The 25,394-nt window shown below is 38.9% G+C and overlaps 1 protein-coding gene across 2 annotated transcripts in view; it reads right to left on the bottom strand.

Moving 5' to 3' along the window:
* ss (spineless) overlaps window positions 1-25,394 on the bottom strand; it is a 64,524-nt gene that overhangs the window by 10,245 nt on the left and 28,885 nt on the right. For both annotated transcript variants that reach the window (XM_011308687.1, XM_011308688.1), the window contains exons 3-4: window positions 7,259-7,377; window positions 1,830-1,919 (exon numbers count right to left, since the gene is read on the bottom strand). In XM_011308687.1, the coding sequence (XP_011306989.1) occupies window positions 1,830-1,919; window positions 7,259-7,377 (209 nt within the window). The remainder of the gene's footprint in view (window positions 1-1,829; window positions 1,920-7,258; window positions 7,378-25,394) is intronic.

Here is a 25,394-nt window from a genome sequence, read left to right as displayed (position 1 = left end):
ATAATTCGCGGGGCGAATAAATAAAAAAATGGAAAAATATATAATAAGTGGGGTGGGAGTGAGGGGGGGAGTGGGTGGAAGGAGGTGAAAGTATCGACATGTGAGAAATAAATTCATCCGGTTGAGATCGAAAATGATGAAAACACGAATCGGCATTTGATCAAAGAAAATACGAAACAAATTGAAACAAATCAGGGGTGGGATGATAATAATTAATTCTACAGGCTCATTAATATAGTCCAGTGGTAACATATCACAGTCAATTGGTGGAGAGGGTGGGGGAGGGTACAAGAGTGAGCAAGTTGAGCACTCAATTACGCGGATGAGTTATGATACAAGTGGTGTATATGTACTTTGCTCGCGCGCTCGATTCAATGAGGTGGAAATCAGCGAGTACCGAGGATAAAGAGACGATGAGAGATAAACTAAAAATTTTCAGAAAGAAATAAAAATAATAAAAAAACCGAGAGTGCCTGCGGCCAGACCGATTGTGTCTTCATTAGTGGCTATTAATTGTGGAAATGTGTCACATTCATCTTGCGATGGTGAGAGCTGCAGGATGCAAGTACCCAAGTACTTCTGATTGATTTTGAATCAGCGACTAGATGAATAATTATATTTTTACAAAATTAATTTCCAAAACTCAATGACAAGTTGTTTCAATAGTACTCGTCAATTCCGTGATTATCTCAATATTTTTTGTGGTGGCCATGAATTTCTTGTTGTGGAAATAATTTAATGATTCAATCCGAAATATTTTAGGCATGAATGAAATAATCTTTACTTCCATCAGCTAAATATGCAAAATTGAGTGAAATATGCGAGCACTCGTCACCCCTTTTACGACTTAATACTGAATTATGTACTCCTTTATCCAGTTGCTCTCGGGTTAAAAAGAAAAATTACAATAAAAATAAAGCCGAAGATGTTGAGTTCACTTTTATCTTTTTATTTATAGATTTTTTATTGTGTTTGTTGCGTGAGGTATGAGAGTAAAAGAGAGTCACACCGGTGAAACGACACCCGCAGGGTGAATTACGAGGCGTAAGGATTTTTAGCAGGTGGCTCAGGCTTTTTTTTTTATTATTTCCATTCGTTTCACCCATTATCGTTACCATGAGCAATTGCAAATGTGACATTTTTGCGTATTACGTGAGCCTTGTTTCGTCGCTATCAATATAGAAAACCACGAATCAGTGAAAAATAAATATCAGACTAATAAATCACCGAAGAACAAAAAAGAGACCAATTGAAACGACCAATTAATTAATTCTTAATTAATTCAATATTTTGGGAGGAAAATAAAAACTGAAATCTAACATTGATATTATATTTTTATTATTCAGCTACGAGTATTTAAAAATAAAAAAAATATTCTAGGACTGGACTATCCAGAATACAATGTGGATATATTGCGAAAAAAAAATCATGATTTGAACAATAAAAAATTGCATTGGAATATCGGAAAAATCTCCTGGCACCGGTTGACGCGTGTCAAACGACTAGAACCTGTCAAAGATGGCGTGACTGAATCCTGTTGGGTGTGAAGGAACGGGAAGGAAATTTTCATCCCCCAAAGTGTCTAGGAATTCGAATGAGACCTCGAGATATCCGCAGCAGAGAGGGACGAGGATATAGCCCACAAATTCACTCACGATGGAGTTTGTATTCTCCAATCGAATTGGACACACCCTTTCTCTCCACCATCGTCTTCTCTTTTTAACGTACATCACGCGAGACATTCAATACGATTTTTCTATTTCCGATGTGAACAGAAGAAAAAGGAGGCAATTTATTTTCATTGCTTGTTTATTTCGCATTTTACTCACCTGATGAAATCCTAGATAACTCTCTATGCTGTGCGTGGCAAAAAATACTTCCCCGTCGCAAGTCAGTATCAACAGGAATCCATTTAATGCCTGAAAAATAAAGAGGTATGATTTTTATTAATTTATTTAACACGTCAAACACGAATGGATAAATTTCAATTTTTTTTTCTGTCGATACGTGGGTGATCGCTCGAAATTTTATTCGATAATAATATCACCCCTCAAAATATTCTGCATACCATACTAACAATAATAATAATAACAATAATAATAATACTGCCTGAGGATTTTTATCGATTGAATTCGTCATTTGGTCTGTGAAGTTGTAGAGTGTCTTCGAGGGGTCGGTCATGACGTTATTTTGTGATTTGAAATATTTTTAGATTTCTCGATGTAATTTTCAATTCCAACCGAAAAACCTGCAGAAACGACAATCCGAAAACCTTCTTACCCCTTCATATTTAAAAACCATAAACCGAGAGTTTCCCAGTGCCTGGCACAAGCTTCTCCAGGGTGTAATAAAACAAAAACAATACATTTAAGCTGAAAAGGTATTTGAGTTGTGCGGTTGAAACAGCTAACGGGCCAATAAGCTTCGGATCCCGTTAAAACTAGAGCGGATATTTCGGTTGGGGGGCTGTTACAATCTCATCCCTGGATACCTATGGCTGTTTGTTTTAACGATAGAATTTACTATCGGTTGAGCCGATAAATGAGAAAACTTTGTTTTCCCAGATGCAACTGGGGAGAGGTATTTTATCGCATGTGTTGTGGTATATCCCCATTCCCCAGTCAAGTGAAGAGAAATGAAACGGAAATTGTTTGTTACAATTTCGATGTTGAGTACGATCCGCTGATAAAGATAAAACAATACAATTGTTTACTTTAATCTGAAACTACATTTCATCAATCACGATTGTACCTCTCGATAAAAACTAAATCCAATATTTGTTTTTATTTATTTTACGGCTTTTTTTTTTATTCTGTTCCTCGGGTACCGCGGATCCGCGGTTTTGACGTGTCAACGACATCTTGGATGGGTTCGTGACGAATTTCGTGTATCGTAAGCATTTTTCTTCGCACGATTCACTCGATACAGTCAAGAAGAAATCAAGAGGAATATTGGAGAGAGGGGAATGGAGATCGATTGGTTTTGGTGCTCGATATGGCGTGACGTCTTGTCCGGTGCCGGCAACTCTATGGGTTGTGGATTCGTGGGACTAGAAATCCGCTGAAGATAATGCAATTCATCATTTTGGGAATTCACAGGGGGTGGGGAGTGGATATTTGGATGAGAAAAGAATCCACGGAAGTTCATTAATTAGATGAAATTCTTGCCGTACAATTCCAGAGACTCCGCACTCGGAAAAATGACTTACCAATCCATACAATTGAAAATAAATTTTTATTTGGAACTGTTTCTGCCATCCAGTTGAAGTTTCACTCGTGACAATGACTTTTTATATAATTAATTGAATTGATTTGAGAATTGAATTTTAGGTCTTAATTTTTTCTCTTTCTGAATGGAAAATGGAAGATATGACGAGTTGTTTCCGCATGCGCTATTGCAGCATCTGGATTGGTTGTGGCTGTCCCAGAGGGATTGCGTCAGAGGGGTAGAATCCCCTGGTGTATTTGCTCTCGTTCCCCTTCCAATCGGTTAATTCGATTTGCCAGAGAGGTTTTCCAACCCCCTGGCATGGCCGATAATCCCCTCGTGATCGACAGAAAAATCGTAAACAATTCGGTGACTCCAACCTGACGAATCCATCACAACATCAACTTGACCCACCGCCGATGCAAAAGCTCACGTGTCCATTCATCCCACATAGAAAATTTACCGAGGTACAGAGTCGCGTGCCTCTCAAGTGAATTCAAATGTATTTGCGTGTCCCGCTTCAAGCTCTTAATAATCCTTTACTCCTCACCTGCACTCAACTGCATCCCCTCTTCAATCCTGTAATTAGTCTCCGTAATTAAACCCCCAAATCAATTTTAATTACAAAACCATAGGACATTTTCACTCGTCTCAATAATGTCCTTCTATTTCCAATTTGAAAAACCTCGTGACCTCATCACCGTCGGAATAAATTTAATGATACAAATTTTTACCAATTGACATGAATTGTTCAACTAGCAATAATTAAACAAAAAACATAATTGAAACCGAAATTGTAATTGGCATGTAGCTGTCCCTGGAATTTCCATAAATTTTCCATATCACAGGATATAAATGTCCGAAAAAGCAATCCTGGATTTAAACTCGGGTATTGCATGACCGTTGAGTCTAGGCGTTTGAGACTTATCGCGTCGAAACGATTGTCGGAGTTGATCGTGCGATGACGGCACGCGACGCCTGTCTGATTCAGGTGAAGAGAGAGAGAGATTATCGAAAAGACCGGCATGTGTGTTGTCATCGTTTGTTGCGTAAGTTGGTGCGATTGAGAGGACGTGCGTGCCAACGGTTAAACTTGTCCCAAGGTATTCTGTCAGGTTCAAGACACCTGCGATGGTTTTATCCCCCGGGCTGCTGTGCTCAGGGCATTTGATGTGCGTGCACCTAGCGATAACGAGGTGGAGGGCTGACTTCATTGCATTAGGTGCACTGTCTGTTTATTCTCATGATTGGACATCAATTACGTAATATGATTTTTCACCAGTTGGAGCTCCTAGCCCTGAAGATGTGAAGACTTGCTGAGGAAGGGGGACATGGGGGAATAATCCCTTGAAGGTTGATGTTCAGGTTCTACCGACCTTTTTCGTTCCAAAATCCCGCCCGAATATCCTTGCATCCTCAATGTTTTCATCGTGACGAATCAAGGTCCTTCTTTCGTGCACCCAGTTACCAGGGGTGCTCTCACTTGTTGCTGATAGGTTGCATGTCTGGCTCGCTGCTGAACGGGATCCTGCATTTGGCTTTGTTCACGATATACGCGGGCCGCACGCGGCTTAATTTCATCGGTTGCACGCCTCACTCATTTTTTCCCCCCCCGCATTTCCCCAACTACACTTTCCCTTTTTTATTTGCCTCCGAAAATTCGCATTACCTGCGCATGACCATTCTCCTGTTTTTTAGAATTAGCTGGAAAATTAGGCGAAGGAGTCCTTAATCGGGTACGGTCAGAAAATCAGTCAGAAAATCAGTCAGAAAATAAGTCAGAAAATAAGTCAGAAAATCAGTCAGAAAATCCCAGGAAAGTTGTATACCTCAGGGTATACGAGAAAGGTTGAAGAAATTAGTAGTAGAGTGCTATCGAGGGGCAAAGAAAATGTGGGGAAAATGTAGGATATGGAAAATGTCGGAGTCGAGTGGATTTCAACGGTGATGAATAACCGGAGTAGGGAAGGAATCAGGTCGACTCTTTACAGAGGGTTGGAGCGGCGAAACGGAATTCCGTTTCGCTGAAGGTAGACAGCGGTGTGTGGACGAGGGAGGAGAGTGATGGGCGGTTGAGGGGGTATGGGGTGAGGGTTGGAGAAGCGAGTCGGGCCGGTTGGGCTTGGGATTCGCAGAGCAAGGACTAGGTTGGGTAGTGAGGGGCAAAGGGGCTCTAGGGATGATATGAGGTTAGGTTGGGGTGCGAGGAGGGGGCTTGCCTTGGGTTCTGGCACCGCTAGTCCTTTCTGTATTGATCGCGTGAGCTCCTTTTACCTCACCTACAAAACACCGATCCTCCTCCGACATTTTTACCCACTATCGTTTGCGTTGTGTATTGCCGGTGTCTGTTTACAGGTTGGATAAACATGTCCTTCATTGTCGTATGAAGTTTGGATTGACGATCAGGGTTGCTCGAGATAATGATTAATCGAGCTTTCTATTGACAGAGAACCGCGGTAGCCTCCAGCGATTGATCCAATATTTTTCAGTAATTCTTCTTCAACTTGAATCGAGATTCGATCGTTCATTGGATTTCGGGTTGATCCTCAAGGTTTTAATGAGGGGGTTGTTTTTGGGAATTAGGAATTAGGGGGTCAATCGATTTGTAACTTGGCATGTCAAGTCCCTTGGGAGGGAAAACGAGAAAATATAGAAATGATTTCTGATAAACCGCGGTTCGAGCGATTACGAAGCGACGTTGGCAATTTGTTCGAAAAATGCATATGAGGCGATCCATCAAGGTAGCGAAAAGTGTGCAGTGGTCTGGCGGTAACGACCGCTGGTGCCGCCTGGCCGAAAGAAGCCCGATGTTACTTCTGGCCCTATTGATTTATGGAAATCAAGGCACGGTCGAAGTTCGGGGCCTCCTTACCCCTCTCTCATTTTTTCCTCTGCTCTTTCTTTCGCCTCGATTCCCCGTATAAATAATTCGAGAGTTCCGCGAACTCACCGCTGAAATTCTCCGCTCATTCTCCTCCATTCGATTTCACCCATTTCTCATTCTTTTTTTCTTATTAAACGAAAAATGTTCTGTTTCTTGCGCGATATTTGACGAGCAGAATGATGACTTTATGATGATAATCATAAAATTTATACGGAGCTGATTTCATCCGGTTTATGATACGTCGGGAGGCGGCTATATTCACGAGGGAATAATGAGGGCAATCCCATCTTCTTTTGATGGTTATTATTCCGTAATGAAATGGAATTTTTGCCGTTTGGGGGGAGGTTTAATTAGAATTATCTCTTATTGATTGGACTGTCTACAAATGTAATTCAGTGTGTCAAGTGTACGAGGAAGCACTGCAGGTCTATCCCGTATGTTAAGCCAATGGTGTGGATGTACCTAAATCCCAAATAGAAGAGCGTAATAACATCGCATGATACACAATCATTAATTCGGTTATCCTTCTATATTTCTGGGAAATAGACACCTCGGAACACTGTGTTTCATACAGACGCTTCACTCGGTAATAGATATATCACATTTTTCATTTTTCAACGTGAAAATATAATCCATTTCATTCCATCATTTCATTTTTCAATTCAGCAGAACCCCAATTTCTTGTACTAAACATTCAATCAATTTTTTATAATTTACAATCGGTAATTATAATATGGGTGGAATTTTTTGAGAGAGTAAATTTGAATGGGATTTTCTTCAAGGTTATCAAATAAAAGCCGTCTGATTTTCATATCCGGAATGATTACATTGGATACTGACAGCCAATCATATCGTTTGCGTGACGCCACCCTGAGCTCCTGTTCTGATTCGATGATGCGTAACACGAGTAGAAGGGGGAGGGAACGATAAAATGAAAAAGAGAAAATCCGAGTGGTGAGAGGTGTGCGAGCGATCGTTCGCCTGTCTCGAATCCAACGAAACAGATTGCAGTTCATCGATCAATCGTTGATGACGGCGTGAGGTTTACTGGGGGGGCCCCCCCCGCGAGATTGATGAACATGAGTATTTTCTTGCGTGAAATTCTTATCGACTGATTGAGTGGCTGTTGAGCCACTGGAATTCATTATTTGAGGTCTTTCTACTCACCTGGAGGAACATCTCGCCGTCGAGGTGGTGATGATCGTAAGCCGCAAGCGCCGCCATTTCACGGGCGCGATAATGAGTGTCTCGGTGAGAATTCTCCTCTTTATCTTTGTGCATTACGACTGTAACAAAAAATAATATCTAAAATTATTACTCATTACGTCAATGCGAGAGAATTAAAAAAAAAAATAGGAATTTCATTTTCATTTCTAAAAAAAATTGCAGTCCTACAATTTTCGGGTAACACAAATTCCTGAAGTTTCAGGCGATTGGAGAGTGTCCCAATTTCCAATAATTGAATCGTTGATTGAACTTCAGAAATGGGGGAATCCATCGTTTAATTCCCATTCATTAAAATTAATCAATCGTTTAAAAAATACTCTGGAATTTATTACACCAAGCATCGAATTTTGATCCCTCATGCCCAATTATTTCGGTGAGAAAATAAGATGGTCTGAGTTATAATGTTCATTTTAATACAACGTACAGGGGTAATTTCATTATTTAGCGGTGCGTTTGGTACCGGAGAATTTAATTATGCCGCGCATATGGAGGCAGGTGTACATTTTTCGCAAGTTGTGAGTCATTATAGAGAGCAGTGATGGTTTAAAAATCAAAAGTCAAATTTTATGACACCTTCGTCAATTGTTTTTTCTCCACTCTATTGATTTATGAATTTTATGACTGGAAAAATAAACAATACTTGTACTCTCGTTAATGGATCATTACACATGAATACTTGTGGGGAATGCCGGTGATTGGTGGTCATGAGGTTCGATGAGGTTTTAAAGTGTTTAGGAGTTTAGCCATGCGTGGAGGTGATGCTCGTAAAAGTGACCGAAGCTGGCACGCGACGAATATGTGTACACGCGTGTGCCACGCGACTCCTTTCCTCATCTGTACATAATGTTTTTGTAAAACCAGTAAATACCAATAGTTGAACTCCACTCGCAAGCACCCATCGAAGATAAATGAGTCTATTCAAATGGTATTCGCAATTATTTTTAAAAAACTCAACAATCCTAATGAAATTAATTCTGTCATGCCCCAAAGAGATTTTTTTGCAGTTTTTTGATTTCAATGATTAAATAAAACCAAACAAGGTAATGAAGTGAAACAAATTAATTTCAATTCTCCTCCCCCCGTGGAGGGTGAAATGAGAATAAAAAATGGATTAACTCATCTCCCAATCTGATCGATAACAAAATAATTAACCAAAACTGTTGCACACTCACTCCATCACTTATTACCATTGGTTCATGCAGAGGTAAATAAGATAAGTGTTTATTAATTTCTCTCCCCCCGGTATGTCACAATGACTCGTTGATTTTCAGTTGCGCATTGAAGTCGATTGAACGGTCAACAACTCGGGGATAACCGTCAGCCATTATCTCATCGATCGTTACACGATCGAACGATGATTAATGCGTTTAGGTAATTGCGTACGTTGCGTGTGTTGGTAAATGGCCATCACCAATGATTCAATGGTGGATTCTGATAATTGTTTGTACATTGAGTGACAACTATCTTGAAACAAGGAAAATATATTTCTGTGAAATTGTATTATCTTTCAGTGAAAGTGACGCGCAAATAGCCTCTCATTGCGGGGATCAATCACAGCGTCAATCAAACGAAACAAGTGGAAAAATATCGACTACCATCAGACACAAAATCGATTCCTTCACCTTGGAATAGTGAAACACTACACTTTGTTCCTCCAGTGATCAAGAGCAGTGATTGAAGGCACCGAGTCTCGTCCGAGGCGCCAGGTTTCCATCATTCAGTAAATACACAGCATTCGGGATGATGGAAATGTGAAGTGGCATATTGGTCTTGCATTTTAACGTTGGAAGGTAGAATAAAGACGAGGGTTTGATGCTCCTCCTACCACAAGCAAGGTCGGCCATTATGCATGGCCTGCCTTTTCAGATTACACACATTATGCTTTTCCTATTCTTCAGTCTCATACACGAGATTCAATAATATCCCAAGAAACCGAATTACTCTCCGTTAAAATATATAAAAATGCTGCTCAATCATACCACGACTCTTCTAAAAATATCATTATACATTCACTTAAAATTTTACCACTAACCAATTACTGTGAAGTCAATAATAATTCTGTGGATAATTTAATTATAAATAATTGTTTTACTTTTTACACAAAGGAATTGTCCAGATCGTTTTGTTTTTCTGTTGTTCTCTAATTTCTTTATGCATCGAAAATGAGTGGAAGGGACGGTAAGGGGCGGAAAGGGGTGGAAAGCTGTGGATGGGGTGGTGAGAGAGGAAAGGGGGGTTGAATGAAAGTGTATGTAGTACGGGTGTATAAAGTAATTCGCCTGGTACACTGATAATGGGCAAGCGAGCTCAGGACTCCGCCCTATCCCTGTAACAAACGATAAAATCTCTGATTGCGCAACAACCCCGACGAACCCTCGTCTCCTGTCCTCAACAATATGGAGGACACCTCGGGCTCACACTCGTGAAATATTTATTCATAAATAAAACAGAGACGAGCAGAATATTTAATTAACTCGGTGTAATTAAATTCCATTCGTCAAGCGGCGAAGGTGAAATTGTTGAAATAGAAAAGCTTTCCATTACCCCAGATGGAGAATTATGATTGATGGATTGATGGTCATCAGTCTCTGTGCAAATGATGTCTAAAATTAATTTATAAAAATTTAATTAACTCGATTCAACAATTATTTGCGTAATTACCCACTTTTCTCTTCAATCTCAATAATAAGAATATAATAAATAAAAATACCAATTTCTTGAGAAAGTGATAACTCATTTTTGAAAATAAATTTAAAAAATATAATAATAATAGTAATAATAATAGAATTCCTGGAATTTCAATTAAAAATATGGTTTAATGATTGTTATTAATGTAATTAATTATTATTGATTAATTAATGGATTTTTCGTGATGGAATGAAATTTTGAAGGAAAAATATTGGAGTAAAAGTCATGAAATCATTGCTTTCTTCGCATAGAATGCCTGAATGGGTTTCATAACAGAATTAAATATTTCACGTGAAGAGTACACTCCAATTTCGCACATACCGAAGATACATGTGTTATTGTGTACATGTGAGGCGTGTCGTTAGAGCTGAGGGCATTAAATTTGCAAGATTAATCTGCGCTTTCATTAGCCGCGCTATCGCGGTGGTCGAGGCTGCTCTTCCCATTCGCGTTTCAATTATCTAATTAATCGTCTGTTATGCCACGACGCCGAGATTGAGGGATAAGGGATTCATTCCCATATTTCTGGGGATTATTTTTTTGAATATTCGATGATTTGTCGGATCGCCAGGGAAATGATACGAGAATATCGCGGGGGAAAATAATCGCCTTTTTACGCAGTTATTGTTTAAGATCGAGGGTATTGTCAGGGGAAAGTACGCCAAGGTGAAATACCAGAGAAAACATTCAACACTCGATGGTCAATGAGTCGAGGAGAGCAAATACTCGAGAATATCGAGACTCCAAATGCGAGTGCATCACCGACCGGATAATGTACTTTGCATGTACTCGACCTCGGTACCCTCTTTATTCATGTCTTCCGAGTCTTTTGTGGAACAATTACAGGAATTTCCGCACCCAAAAAAAAAATCAACTTTCAGTCGTTATCAATTCAATTCGCAATACGTGAATCCACTTTCATCAAACAAAAAACTCGAAATAAATTCAAACCCCGCATTTTTCAGAGTGATGAAAAATTGATAAAAAACGTTCTCATTATTTATTTTCCCCCGGATAAAAACACGAGCAAAAAGCCTATTTTACACAGAGGGTCACGGAGGGGAGGGCGCGAGGCTCATCCGCTAATTAAATTCGATAAAATCAGTGGGGCATTCTCTCTCGTACCCTTCAATCCACTCCACCCAAGATCATATTCCACCGATCACATCCCAAGGTCCCCAAAACAGGACATTAATCCACGGCTCGGGTCTAAACCCTGAGTGTCCAGGAGGTGTATATAAACGAGTTGGGTGAGGTTAAATGGTGTACATCGGTGGAACAGGAGATATGTTCCTCCTGGGACGTCGCGTGACTCCTTCATACTCCAACCGACGAAATCACCCTTCTCCCCCTAGCCTGCCTCCCTCCTCCCGAATCACCCCCTACCATTGCCCCCCTTTTCCACCCTCCCCACCATTTTCTTTATTGTATGTATGTACGAGCTAACGCCATTGCACTAATTGCCATTCTTAATCTCATTTGCCGGACGAAATTGGATTGAAAATATTGCGGGGATCATTTTTTCCAGAGGTTTATTCTCAATTTCGAAGTGGTTTAAGTGCCAGCTAGGGTTTCATAATGATTCCATAATTTGGATATTCTCGATCGTTGTATTATTTCAAACTGAAACTCGAGGGGATAAAGTGAAAAGAGATAACGATTTTTGTTCTGCAGTTTTCGGTGATTAAAATATTTTTTAAATATTTATTTGGGTGTTGGATATTATTGGGTATGAAAGCAATTATTCGAGGATGTTGATGATTAGTGATTGCATTAAGGATTTTTGAAAAATTGTGGTGATAAATTTTGATGACTTCGTTAATTCCTAGAATGTGTGCAAAATAATAACGGACAAATCCCCACCAAAACTGCATCTTGATTAATCATCGTAATAATCTCACTAATAAATTCCCCACTCATTTTATGGTCAAGAAATCATTATTGAAGATTACACAAGTGCTGTTTGTGATTTTAACTAGAATAAATGTGGCCAATAATTCATGCGGTAAATAATTTATTAAAAAAAATAGCGCTAACCGATAGCCTTCGTGTAGCAAACCGTAAAATGGCTAAAAATGCAAAAATGTAATAAAAAGTGATAAATCTTGTTCAAATCGTGAATGAAAAATTCAGCAATCGAAATTTTCGCGTTTCCCATTGTTCACCGCAATTTCTGAAATGAATTTCTGCGTGAATGTTCTGATACTTTGAGGAATTTACAAAAATATTGTACTGAGTTTTTTATTGACAGGATATATTGAGGGAATGGGCCAGGTCAGGTGCAAATGAAGTCACATAGGCCGGTTAGGTTCCCAAGATGGGTAATCATTATTCCACCGAGTTTACCCATCTCCCAAGCCCCATCCAGCGCTATTAATCTCGCTGTTAGTTTGTTAGTAACCCATGGGTGCAGTAACGACGATAAATAATCGAACGGAACGATAATTTTTATCGTTGTTGCGCTAATTGTTATTTACGAGTGGATATAAACTATATCATGGCTTTATTAAGCATTGGAGTCACTGGGCCCTCGCTGTGAGACTGGGAACCGGAGGATCATGTGGTAAATTATAAGAAGAGGGGAGATTGTAGGTACGAAAAGATGAATACAAAGGTCTTTGGGTGAGATGAGAGCAGAGAGGGTCAGGAGATTTTTCAAATTTTTCTTCAGTCCCAAAACAAAATATCACAACTACTTTTTTCGTTTTTTTCCAATTGCTATTCCATTTTATTCCTCCATTTTATCCTCTTTATTATACTTCCTTCGTATTCACCTGATATAATCACCCGAATTATTGCTATTTTTAATTTCAATTGTGGTAGCAATTAATCACTGGGTTTGGAGCGTGGGGTGTAAGAATTATTTTTGATTTTGATAACGTGATGGGAAAATTCTACCGATCAATCAACTATTTTTGCCGTAATTTTTTTTGATGCGGTAATTATTTTTACACACATGTAATATTACCCAATGTTGTCGACTTTTATTTATTCTCCCTCTGCCTTCGTGGTAATACAACACTGCGGTGAGGATTCCGTACACCCGCAGGTGTGCATTGTCCACACTACCACAACACCTTCGTTGTTGACATGGAGTAGTAATCCTCATTTTCATGGCTCTCACTGTGGAATATTCATGAGGATCAAGCGATGAAATGTTGAAATCTCCGCTATTTCTCGATTCTCATGAATATTCCCTCCTCAAACCTTCGACTTCCGATAACACAAGTTGTATCAATTTCCCTTCTCAACCTCTTTACAAAATCTCTCAACAAAAATTGCAACTTGCACGACCGCCGACTAAGTTAATGTTTCATTTCTAAATAAATTTTCCGTGACCTTGGATTTTTCCATATATCCAGAAGAATTATTTTCCAATCCAAATGACTGATGGAGATTCTCAAGAAATTGGAGAACTCTTCCCCCGGGGAACAGCTGAGAAACGAGAACTGATGATGAAGCAGAGAAAAAAACTGCCCCCCGAGAGAAATTAAAAGGAAAAAAAAGGGAAAGAAATGAAGAGGACACTCGACTCGTGAATCTTCGCGACACCGGGGGTCAGAATTCGCGTGGCCGCTCATTAGCATCATAATAACGAGCCCCTATGTCTCAGCGGTTGTATTTACGACTGCGCCTTGGCAAGTTGATGCGTATTGGTGGTGCGTATATCGCGTTAAGGTGTAAGGTAACATTGCATTTCTATACGGCGACCACCCGGTCGCCATCTCGCGGATCATGACGCCCCTGTCGTTGCGCGCGCACCGTCTCTCTTCCAGGTTCAGGGTCCGCGCACTCCAAAAAAATGTATATTCGAGCCGAGGAATGATATGTGATGAAATTACTCTCCCCTCCCCTTATCTTTTCCGCAGAAATATCTGAAGAAATAGTAATAATGATCCTAATGCGATCCGAGGGTCCGATCTCATGAATGAACCTTTAATTTCTCGAGAAAAAAATGGAAATAACCCTTTTGCTGTTTGATAAGAAATTTTTAGTCGCAATTAGCTGATTTTATTCTCATGATTTATCGATTTCCCCCTTTCCCCCTAGCCTGAGGGTAATTGGGTAAAATAGATGGCGGCGTTAGCGCGTGCCACGATCCACCGCTATCCCCGCAGTCGCGTAATTATGCGGCTGTCCTCCTCCTCCCTCTTTATACGTAGCCACAAACCCCGGGTATGAGGCAAGAGGGTCAACCACCCCTCGATTTTTTTTTCCACTACCCCATTTGTCCATTAATCCGAGAACATGTGGGCCAATTAAATGGCGGGATCGACGGGTAATCGACGCCGGACGCCCCAGAGATCGCACCCAAAAGAATAATTTTTATGGTGAATTGATTCGAGAGGTTATCCATACTTGATTCAAGTAGAGATTCAGAATTGATTCAAGTAGGGATTCAGAATTGATTCAAGTAGGGATTCAGAATTGATTCAAGTCTGAACGCCGGAATTGAGAGAATTTTTTTTCCATGTGCGACACGACTGGGGAATTGGTAAAATTCGAGATGTTCGAGGGTGCGAGGGAGAGGGTTTAGAGGGTTGTGCAGAGGATACAGTGGGACGCGCACGCGCTAGGAAACTCCGGTAACCCGGAAGTACTTAAATCCGTCATGGCGCCCACCGGAAACAGCTCTGAGTCACTCCTGTAATCGCGGCTACCTCACTCTTTCCCTCCACTTCCCCTTTTTGCACCTCCCAAGGATGTATATCGATTTTTCAACTGCGGCTTCTCTCCGCAATGTTCTTGAAGTACAAGAAAAACATCATTTATTCTCAAAATAAATAATCAATTCCCACAAATCGATTCGATTCACATACGAAATATCAATAAATCACACGTATTGCATCTGTTCTTTAAAATAAATTATCACTACAATAATTACTGAATCATCAGCATTTAATCTCGGGGTTTTGACTCGCATTTAAATATTTCATTTTCACCCATTTAAAAGCGCTTAAAGTCATTTTCAATCGGAATGAAATGTTGTGACGACTATAAAGTCCTTTATTCAACAGTAATAAAGATGGAAAAATAGAGGAAATAAAATGGAGTTTTTATTCCATCGGGAGAATGAATACAGAAGGAATGTGAATTAGTATTATAATATGCTAGGAGGAAGGGGTAATAAGTAGCGTGAAATTTGCCCTGCAATGAGGTAATGAGACGTAGAAATACCGAAGTACTTCTCATTGAAATATTTAACGTTTCTTGCGTGACGTGGTGGGCCTAGACCGACGAAACTTTCGTCCTGACGGGGGATGCATATGCGAATATGTAAGTAAATAAATACAGTTTTTTTTTCCGACCATTTACGTTGTTAGTTTCGGGGAGAAAAATCAATTCCAGTTTTATGGTGTACCTTGAGGCTTCGATTACTTTAATTATTTCGATTGCTTTAATTATCGATCCTCAATAATAAATACGTAAGTGATTTTTAATTGCAAATGGAGGATCATTAATATCAATATGTGGAATAATCCAAGACATTGATCCGGCGGTTGAGCCGAAGTCTTCAATAGCTCGATCTCTTCCCCTTGATCCATCAATGCTAGAGGCAATTTATTTCCCCAAAAAGATACTTAAGTATCAACGGAGTAGGAAATAGAGATTGGAGGTCTATGTATTGGGATACCTCGGGGTTTAAAAATGGATTCGACCCCCTGTCATTGGGACCATTATTTCTCGGTTGGAATTTCCCCCCCAACTTCTCATTTTTTTTTTCTTTTTTTCATCGGTTTCTGTCCCTTGGCACGTGGTGCCACGTGCCCGCTTGATTTCCTTCCAGACTACGATACTTTCGTCGATTGCCGGGTTATCAGATCCTTTTAAACGATAAAAAATGTATTTAAAATTTAGGGAAAGGGTAGAGGAGAAGGTAAAGAATTTAGAAGTGACTTCTGACTGCTCACTCATTTTGTCAGGATCGACAGAACTAATGGAAATGATAAATTGCGGATTGGGGATTGAGAAATTCTTTATTTTGCTATCTACATTCGTTTTAATTCTGATACAACCGATCGAGGGATCAGCACTCATCATACCATGACATAATGACCAACATTGGTCCGTCGATTCCGTTAATCAGGGTTATTAACTCTGTACTCATCTCAGCGTCACATCTCCATGATTTGCCGTCAATTCAAGGAATAACTGATTCTTTAAACGCAAACAACATTTTTTTATTTTCATAACAACCACAAAAACGAGAAATCGAAAAAGAGAAGCTATAAACGAGAAATAGCTATATTTTCAGTAAAACATTTTTTGTAGAGAAAAGTGACCGCTACAAAAAAGGTAATTACCAAAATATTGCTATTCTCCTTCAATCCCGAGATACTTGTGAAAATTCCGAGAAAATTCATACCGAGAAAATTCGCACTTATCCTACTCGACTCGATTTCATGTGCAATTAATAATTCATCAATTCTAAGAGGTTAATTCAATTAATTACTCCAAAATATTGATCGCAACATGTTATTTTTGAATAAATCCCGCGTAATAACGCCCGCTGAATTTTGAGGTCGGGAAATCCCAAGGTTTCCAGAAAAAAAAAAGGAGTTCTTCGTGTAAAGGAGTCGTATAAACTCCCAAGTGGTATAAAAATGTTTTTATCCGAGATAGTACTTTATTGTCCTTGTGAAATAGCAGTGGCTGAGTTAGTGGTAGTTAAAAAGAAAAATAATTGTAAGAGTGTGCGTTAAGGGGGTGCCTGGCTGTACCTTCACCTATGGGGGATCCTGCCCTTTTTTTTTCAACGTATAATTGCTTTGTTTATCGTCCCCAATCACAACTCACATTAGCATACACACAAAACTCGTATTCTCTGTGTTGGGGCTCTCCGGTGATTTTATAATAACCACTCGTTTCACCCTCGTGTCAGTTGCCCCTCATTCCAGCATTTCCATTAAAAAAAAAAATACAATGATAAGTCCGTCGAGGTATTTTATCGAGAAAAATGAGGGGAAATGAGATATTCGGCGAAATTACTCCAGGAGGTGGAGAAATGAACTAGTTCAATTTGACTCATCCGATTTCAGAGGAAGAAACTTCAAACCTCTCGATAAATTCGCCTCAGCTGCTTCTTCATCTCCACCCAAATGGATGTTCAACTTATTATACGGGAGGCGTTCTTCTCTTCTTTGGACCCTCTTGGTGTATATGATACTGTGGGAGTCATCCAGGTGCGACTGACAGCAACGATCATTCAATAGATTTACAGCTAATAATTTTACACGCCTATTTCTACGCTCCTAACCCGTGAAATATCGTATCGGGTTAACAGGCCCACCATATTGACATCGAACTCCCGTCGAACCCATTCGATTTAATTGATTTTCCATTTTTTTTTTCAGATCATCCATGAAAAAATCCTCTCACACTGCAAATAATTAGCGTGAAATTATCGTCAGTTAATTATCATCATCGGATTTAAATGATTGACAGTGAGTGTTTGAGAATTTGAGGTGGATGTTGAAAAATGGTGATGACTTTTTGCGGTGTGTTAAATCGGAGATATCGACAGATATCAACATCCGGGCTGCGCCCTGGAAAGGAACATCGTTCAGGGCGTAATTAAAAGTTTGCGCATCAAGAACTCCGGCGTACACAAGTGCAAGGAAATTATCTGTTGTGTAGTGGTATATGCAAAGACTTCGTACTATCGGGGTATTGGCCACCTCCGTGTGAAAGCAACTCTCACGCGAGTGATAATCGTGTCTTTTCGCAGTCGGCTTTTGTAGAGCATCGCCAATTTCTGACAGGTGAATTACATTTTTCGTCATTTTCAGGGAATTATGGATCCGCTCGTTCATTAATCTACCGAGTTTATCACGGGAATTTGATTAATTAACTCTTATCAGTTGTGTTTGAATTCATTTATTTTAATTCGAGGACTGAGTCACGAGATTTTTTTTTCAATTAATTATCTCTTTTGGGTGTTATCCATTGAAATTTTCATTTCAATTTTTACCGAAATACAGTTTTTGGACAATTTCACGAAATTGAAGGCACATATCGGTATTTTTGTAATTAGATTTTTGATTTTTTATTTTAAATTAGCGTCGCAAAAAAGGAATTTATAAAAATTTTCCTATCTTTCTTCAATTCTGAGATATCGGGTAAAAACTGAGATTCAAAAAAAAAATAATTCAGTTATAATTGGCGACAGAAATGAATTTAGAAAGTCTGGGGGATTATTTTACCGCCGAAAATTCTCGATCACTCTAAAAAACCAAATAATTGAATTTCCCACTGGCTCGTACATCATCTGGGGTGCGTGTTATACGTCCACCCTGTAGTGACCAGTCCGAACCTCATGGACGAAATAGTTGAGTTGGGGTGAACCAGGTGTTGTACCCCGATGATGCGATCGCGCCATATGCTGTGGGGGTGGTTGGCACATACCTAGTTGTACAAGCCTACTAATTAATTCCCCGTGTGTACCTTTGTTTCAACTGAAATGAACCCCCGCAGAAATTGCCCTTATTTATTCTCCCCTCCCTCTCTAGCCGCACCTTTCGCCCCCCCCTCGAGCATCAGAAAAAAAATTTCTAAACAATTTCCTTTGTACATTTTCCTAAAATTTTTAAATTCCCAATAAATACAATTATCAAAAAAAATACATAAAACATGACTCAATATATTCCTGATATACCTCGATGTTATAAAAAATATATATGTTTTTTGACAATATAAAAAGTAAATAAGTGAATAAGTAAAAATATATAAGTTTTTTTTGAAATTTTAGGGAATAGTTTATTTATTTGATTTGAAATTATTTGTTTGGGGAGAGAGTGGGGTATTGGAGAAAATAATTACTGTGATTGTAATCGATACTGGGGATTCATCGCAGGAGGGGAGGGGATATTGGTTTCCCTTGTGTACTTAACCCCCTGGAGCGTTCACCAATGGCGGAAAACGATATGTTTGGTGTTCTAGTTGTTCCGGTTGGGGTCTCAATTGAACACCAATCGTCCGTGTCGACACCGGATACTCGAGATGAGCACATGTACAAGTGATTTTGTCAATATCCGGTCATCAATGCCCCGATAAAAAAAAGGTTAATCCCCACGAAAGACATGTTCATTAAAATCCATTTTTCTCATTTCTTCAATTTCAAATGAATGAACTTCACATAAAAATTCTTATTAATATCCACCGATAATTAATAATTTCTTAATTCCGTGGGAATGAAAAAACGAAACAAGTTGAAATAATTTTGAAAGGATAATTCACGACGACAAAGAGTAATTCGTAATTACTGAGTCCCCAAAAATTCCGTTATTCTCGGAGTGAAAAAGAGGATCGGGGTAATTAACGAGACAAAATTCAGGGGAGAGAGATGATTCGCTAATCGTCTGCTAAATGCTGCAGGTAATTTGCCAGTCTTGGAGGAGTTAAGAACGGATACATTTTATTGTATCCCAGGGCAAACGACACTATGTGGGCCCAGGTGACTAATAACATCATCAATCAGCCGGTGACTTCACACGGCGTGTATAATGCCAGTCCGATGCTGTCATGATACGCGTGCTTTGGATTTGTTCCGCTGTCAGGGGTCATGGACATTTCTCTTTTTTAATATTTTCGAATCTCGCCAGAATGAGAATGAAATTTAAGTTTCAATTTAACGACGGAAATTGTCGCTCCTCTCATCCATTCAGTAAAAAAAAATTCTAAATATTTATTAAATCCAAATAAATCATCAATTTACATATCCCATGTATATAATATACAGGATATATATCGTTACATTACGTGAATTAAATGAGAGGAAAAAAGTGGAGTAATTATTGGTGTTTGATTGAAATAATTTAGTCAGTGGATTTTTTAGGTGAGGGGAGAGGGTACCGATAATAGGCTCGTAAATACCTGGTAAAAAGGTAACAAACGCGTGTTGTTTCACTGGGTCAGTAGTGACAAGAAAAGCTTTGGTGGGGCCTTCAGTCAAGTTGGCGTGTCGGTCGTGATGCGTGCAAGAAGTCTCACGACGTGACTCCAACCTCACGTACAACACATACTCCATGTACAACCGAATATCCATTGGGTTTGCCGCCCCATGTACTCACTCATGTAGAAAAGACCTCAACACCAGTGCATATTACCCAGCAGAGGGTCGACGTGCGTGAGATCACGTAATCCCCTTCCACTTACTTTTTCACTATTTATTTTTTTTTTAATACTATTTTTCAAGTCCTGACTCGAGAGCTTTAGGACTTGGAGATGAAATCATGTACTCAAGGTAATCTTGATATCTCCCATTCATTTATCAATTTTATTAAAAACTAACAAGCCACGCCAAATGCTTTATCAACTCTTGCACGAAACTTTTAGGCTAACCGAGTCCTGGATTGTAAATTTGTGCATTTTTCGACATCAGATTTTGAATTGAAGTAGGTGAAGAAAATTTGAAAGAATTGCTCGATTTGCATTTTGCAGGCGATTTTTATCGTTTTCTCGTGAGTGAATTCATTTATATTTGGGCTTCGAGATGAAGTCTGGGATGTTGAGGGGCTGTTGAAAAATGGCGTAGTTATTGCTCACGTCGATTCGTTAAATAGTATACAGTCACGATGCGCTTCGATTATCTCCCCCGGATGTGTTCGGAGAGAATGAGATTATTATTTGTAGGGAATGCAGAATTGTAAGGAACCGTTGGCCGTGTCTTTACGACTCTATTATAACTTAATTTTTTATAGTTGCATTCAGTTTGGCCATCAGAGAAGGAATGATCTCTGTGCCGCATCCTTGGCGCAGGTTGAGCTGAATGAATTAATGTGCACTCGTCACGTCAGAACGGATTATTTCTTATTTACTTTTACTCATTATTTTACAACGGACTATTATGCGTTTTTTTCTCATAATCTGGATGAAATTTTGCAATGATTCTCATTGATCAGAACTAATTACTAACCAAATTGCAATTTCCCGCCGAATTCATTAAAATTAAATTCTGCCTTGAATAATTTCATTCGCTGAAATGTGAAAATTCGAAATTTTTGAAAAAGTATCAGGGGAGCATGAAAATCGAAGAGGTATTCATTGAAATTGCCAAATTCAAAATTTTTGAAAAAGGATCAGAAGTACATGAAAATGGAGAAGGTATTCACTGAAATTAAAAAATTCGAAATTTTTGAAAAAGTATCAGGGGAACATCAAAATTGAGGAGGTATTCACTGAAATTGAAAAATTCGAAATTTTTGAAAAAGTATTAGAGGAACATCAAAATTGAGGAGGTATTCACTGAAATTTGAAAAATCGAAATTTTTATAAAAGTATCAGGGGAGCATGAAAATCGAAGAGGTATTCACTGAAATTGCCAAATTCAAATTTTTTGAAAGAGTATCAGGAGAACATGAAAATCGAGGAGGTATTCACTGAAATTTCCAAATTCAAAATTTTCACGATGGAAGATACCCATCTAGCCATAATGAAAAAAAAACCTATTTCGCAAATCGCAACAACATCAGCTTCCGTGATTATAAAAAATTCACTTGTGCATAACCCAACTCGAAAAAGGGTCGATTCATAATTAAAATGATTGCCAGCATTAAACTCTTGCAATTACAGTAGGCCCCCATGATAAAGCGAACGATCCATACTACAATGTTGTTATTCGTACATACACTGGTACCGTATACCTTGAACTAATAACACCCTTTCGCATTACATTTTCCTCTCCCTCCCCTATCCCGTCTTTTATCACATTTCAAAATCGCGGGTGTTGCACAAAAACGGGGAAAAAAAATTATTCGCGATATCCTTAATCCGACAATTAAAAATAAACAAGATAAAATAAAATTGAACGTTAAACTTCAAATGAGAATAAAATCATCAATTAGGCGTCTCATTAAGTGGTTGAGGTCTCAGCCGGTTTTTGAGACAGAGACAGGTGCAGTTGACTCTCGATTATTTTTCGATTTTTATTTTATAAGCTGTATCTGTCTTTCTCTTTGCACGCGTCAACTGACCACTTTTGTATCACTCGTGGTGCACATCTGCGGGAAAACGATGTAGAGACCAAGACTCGAGTTTGATCCACGGCAGCTGGACACATAAACTCCAGTAAATTCAATTTTTTTTATGGTGAGACCATCGTACGAACCGAAAAATGATTTCAATCAAATAGCAATCTCTTAAGACAAATAATTCAACTCTGAACGAAATAAATCGTTAACTCCGTTGTAACACGTCTGATAACGAGTCAGTGGGTTGCAGGTTCGAATCCCCACGAGTAAAAAATTAAATTTACTAGATAATTTTTGTAAGCAAGTGTCTAATCAGGAATGAACAAAAACCTCAGTCAAAAAAATCAAGTAGGCCGTCAGCTTGAAATATAAAAATCTAAACCTATTAAAATGAAATAGGCGCTCTGGTTAAATGAAAATGACTTAATGCCATGAAAATAAAATAAATCCAAATAAATAGATTGTCTGAACGAAAGAAACATTGATTAATCGTAAAAAATTCCTATTTAATTGAAATAAAAATTCGGTTTGAATTTGAAAAGAAAAAAATATTCTCGACGTATAATGATTTATGGAGATTGCTGGTAATTTTGTTATTGGACAGCTCCTGTACTTGACTCTCGAATGTTTTCGGATTGTTGGGCGTTGGGTGATCGTTAATAAATCGCACGGTTGACAAGGCGTATCGGTTACGTCAGCGGCGACATTATTTATTTACGCTTTTATTCCAACTTTCCGTTGGCGATAGATATTGAGAGTTCGGTTATCGGCGGAACCGTTTTCGAGTTATGTACATTAACGTGTGACACGTTACAAGTGACTTACATTCAATTCTCGACGAGGTGCGTTGTCTATCTGTCAGACTCCTTTTCACTTAAAAAAGTTGAGATTCCGCTGTGGGGCGTTTGTTCAATTAACATCGGATGTAATTGTCGCCGAGTACGTATCGTAAAACGTGAATTAATGAACTAATTAATCAATCGGGCAATTAATCACGCCCAATCAGGACGAATGCGATACTGAATGTCGACTATAAAAATGTTGATTTATCAATTCAGAAAAATCTTGAAATTTATTCGGACAAAGTAAATGATCTTAGGAGAAATATTTGTCTATCGGTGATTGCGACCTTCGGTGGCTCTCAGATGAAAACCATTATTCCTGATTTAAGAGAATTTTTGAGTTGTTCATTTTTTTATCAATCCCGAGGAATTTTGAATAAAATCACAATTGAATGATACGTGAGATTGGCTAATTTCGGGTGGTTGTATAAATGTGGTATACGTCTGAATGGCAGGAGAGGCGGTTTGTGGCCAGGTGCCCACGATACGAAATGGGAAAAATGCAAATGAGGAGTAATAACGAGGAGGCAAGCGTATCTCCGGGTCGTATCTCCGTTGTATACCGGGAGGAATCCCCCTGCCTCTCAAAACCCTCCCCCAGAGTGGGATAACCCCCGAGACTTTTATGATATATTCAAGACTACGATATATTGAGCGGTCAAGCAGTCACTTTTGCGCCCAACGGGAGCACAAGGGCCATAACGATTGGACCTTTGCCCATTTCTCCGCTCGTATAATTTTGGCATTACCTGAAATTATCGTTAAACGCCATTTAACGTCGGATTTCATTAATTAAAACTTTAAATAATTAAAATATCAAATGATTCCCCGAATTTTTCGCCAATTTTCACTATAAAATTTTGCAGTTATAATTTCCACCAACTCTCGTACAAAATGGTTTCAGTACTTAAAAGTACTAATTGGAATTCTTAATTAAGTCGGAGTGCACGACATTATTTAGTCATCATTCCCGGATTATTACGAGTTTAACGTTCAATTCACGGGGGAAATTGAGTTCCTGGTGTACCCAGAACTCGTCCAGAGAAGTGAGAATAAAGCTCTCGCCGTGTAATGCGCCTAGCCCCTTTCATTAATAACTGCACCAGATTAATAATCCCTCCCTCCCCCATTTATGCCTTCAGGGTCCTCGACATGATGTCCGTGGAGGGCATACGTTTGTATAACGTGTAATGTCCCATCAAATCCAAGCGCACAGCCAAGATCAATTCGTCACCCTACGACGTTCCAATTTAAATTCAAAGGGTAATTAATTGGATTTATGTAATCGTTATTTCATTTGAGTTTATTTCGAGTCTTACGAATGACTTTGATACGAGTGAGACAATTATTTGCATGAAATGACGATAAATTTTCAAAATAAAAAGCTATGATTTATTAAAAAATAAATCACCAATAAAAATTCCATAAATGAATTTCTCCCAGAGCACTAAAAAACCTATTTACCGTCGCCGCGTCAAAAACGATGGCATCTCCATCCTATTAAATAAAATAAATAGGGTAATAAACGTAATGACACAGCGGAGTGTCTAATTACAGCATTCAATAGCGTTAAGCAATCCCGAAACAACGAGAAATCTTATCAAAACACGATTTCGTATTTTCGTAACAAATTGAATAAAAATAGTGGGAAATTAATTGGTGAGAATTCCCTAGGTCGGTGGTTCTCGACATTGAAAAAATCATTGCTGATCCATTATCTGTGCGAAGGGAGAGAGAAGAGGAAGAGAAAACTCACTGAATAAAAGAGCGAGAATTTAAAGTTAAAACGAAATTGAAAAAATACAGTGTAAAAAGGTAATAAAAAAAAAGGGCGAGTGCGTACGCAGAGGAGGTGCCTCTCCCCTCTCTGTTGAAAAATCAGCGCATACCAAAGGGTCTAATTAATTTACATAGTAGAAATGGAGGTAGGGAGCACGTAACAGCGATTGGACGGCTAGATTCTGCTGGGGTTGCCTCTCCAATCCCCGTTCCCGGAATAAATTCCATTGTGCAAATCTACTGTTAATGATAGATTCTCTATTACTTCGTTTTGCAGCAATTGGAAATGGCTGGGAGGGGGAGGGGGATTTATCGAATTGAAAGAGTTGGGGATGAGGGAGATAGCAGTGGTTGTGCTTTAGTGATTCTCGTTAACAGGCTAAAACATTAGTCGCTTCGGTGTGAGAGATCTCGCGACCTTGTGACCCCGGGACCAACACGATTCAATGGGGCGATACGGGTGTTCCCGACTACTGATTTTTAACGTGAATTTAAATCCCCCATTTTTTTGGCAACCACGCGCAAAAAAATTGCATCTCAACAATTTTTTCGAATTATCAACCCCGCGACTAGATGTTTGCAATCGTCAATGACTTGCGATCGGTTGAGTGAAATTCAACAACTTTTTTTACTTATAAATTCTGATTTTGAGGTTTTAAACAAAAAAAAAAATATTCGTTTTCGCTCTGTGGATTACGAGTTATTGACAATTGAAAATGTTTCATTTTAAGAGAGCGATTTCGAGATCGAAAACTCAAATTCAATTAACGATTCATTTTCATGAGAATCAAAATATAA

The sequence above is a fragment of the Fopius arisanus genome, unplaced genomic scaffold, assembly GCF_000806365.1.
Source record: "Fopius arisanus strain USDA-PBARC FA_bdor unplaced genomic scaffold, ASM80636v1 scaffold00062, whole genome shotgun sequence".
Taxonomy (NCBI): domain Eukaryota; kingdom Metazoa; phylum Arthropoda; class Insecta; order Hymenoptera; family Braconidae; genus Fopius; species Fopius arisanus.
Note: the sequence above shows the minus strand (reverse complement) of the source record. Positions and strands in the feature narration are given on the sequence as shown.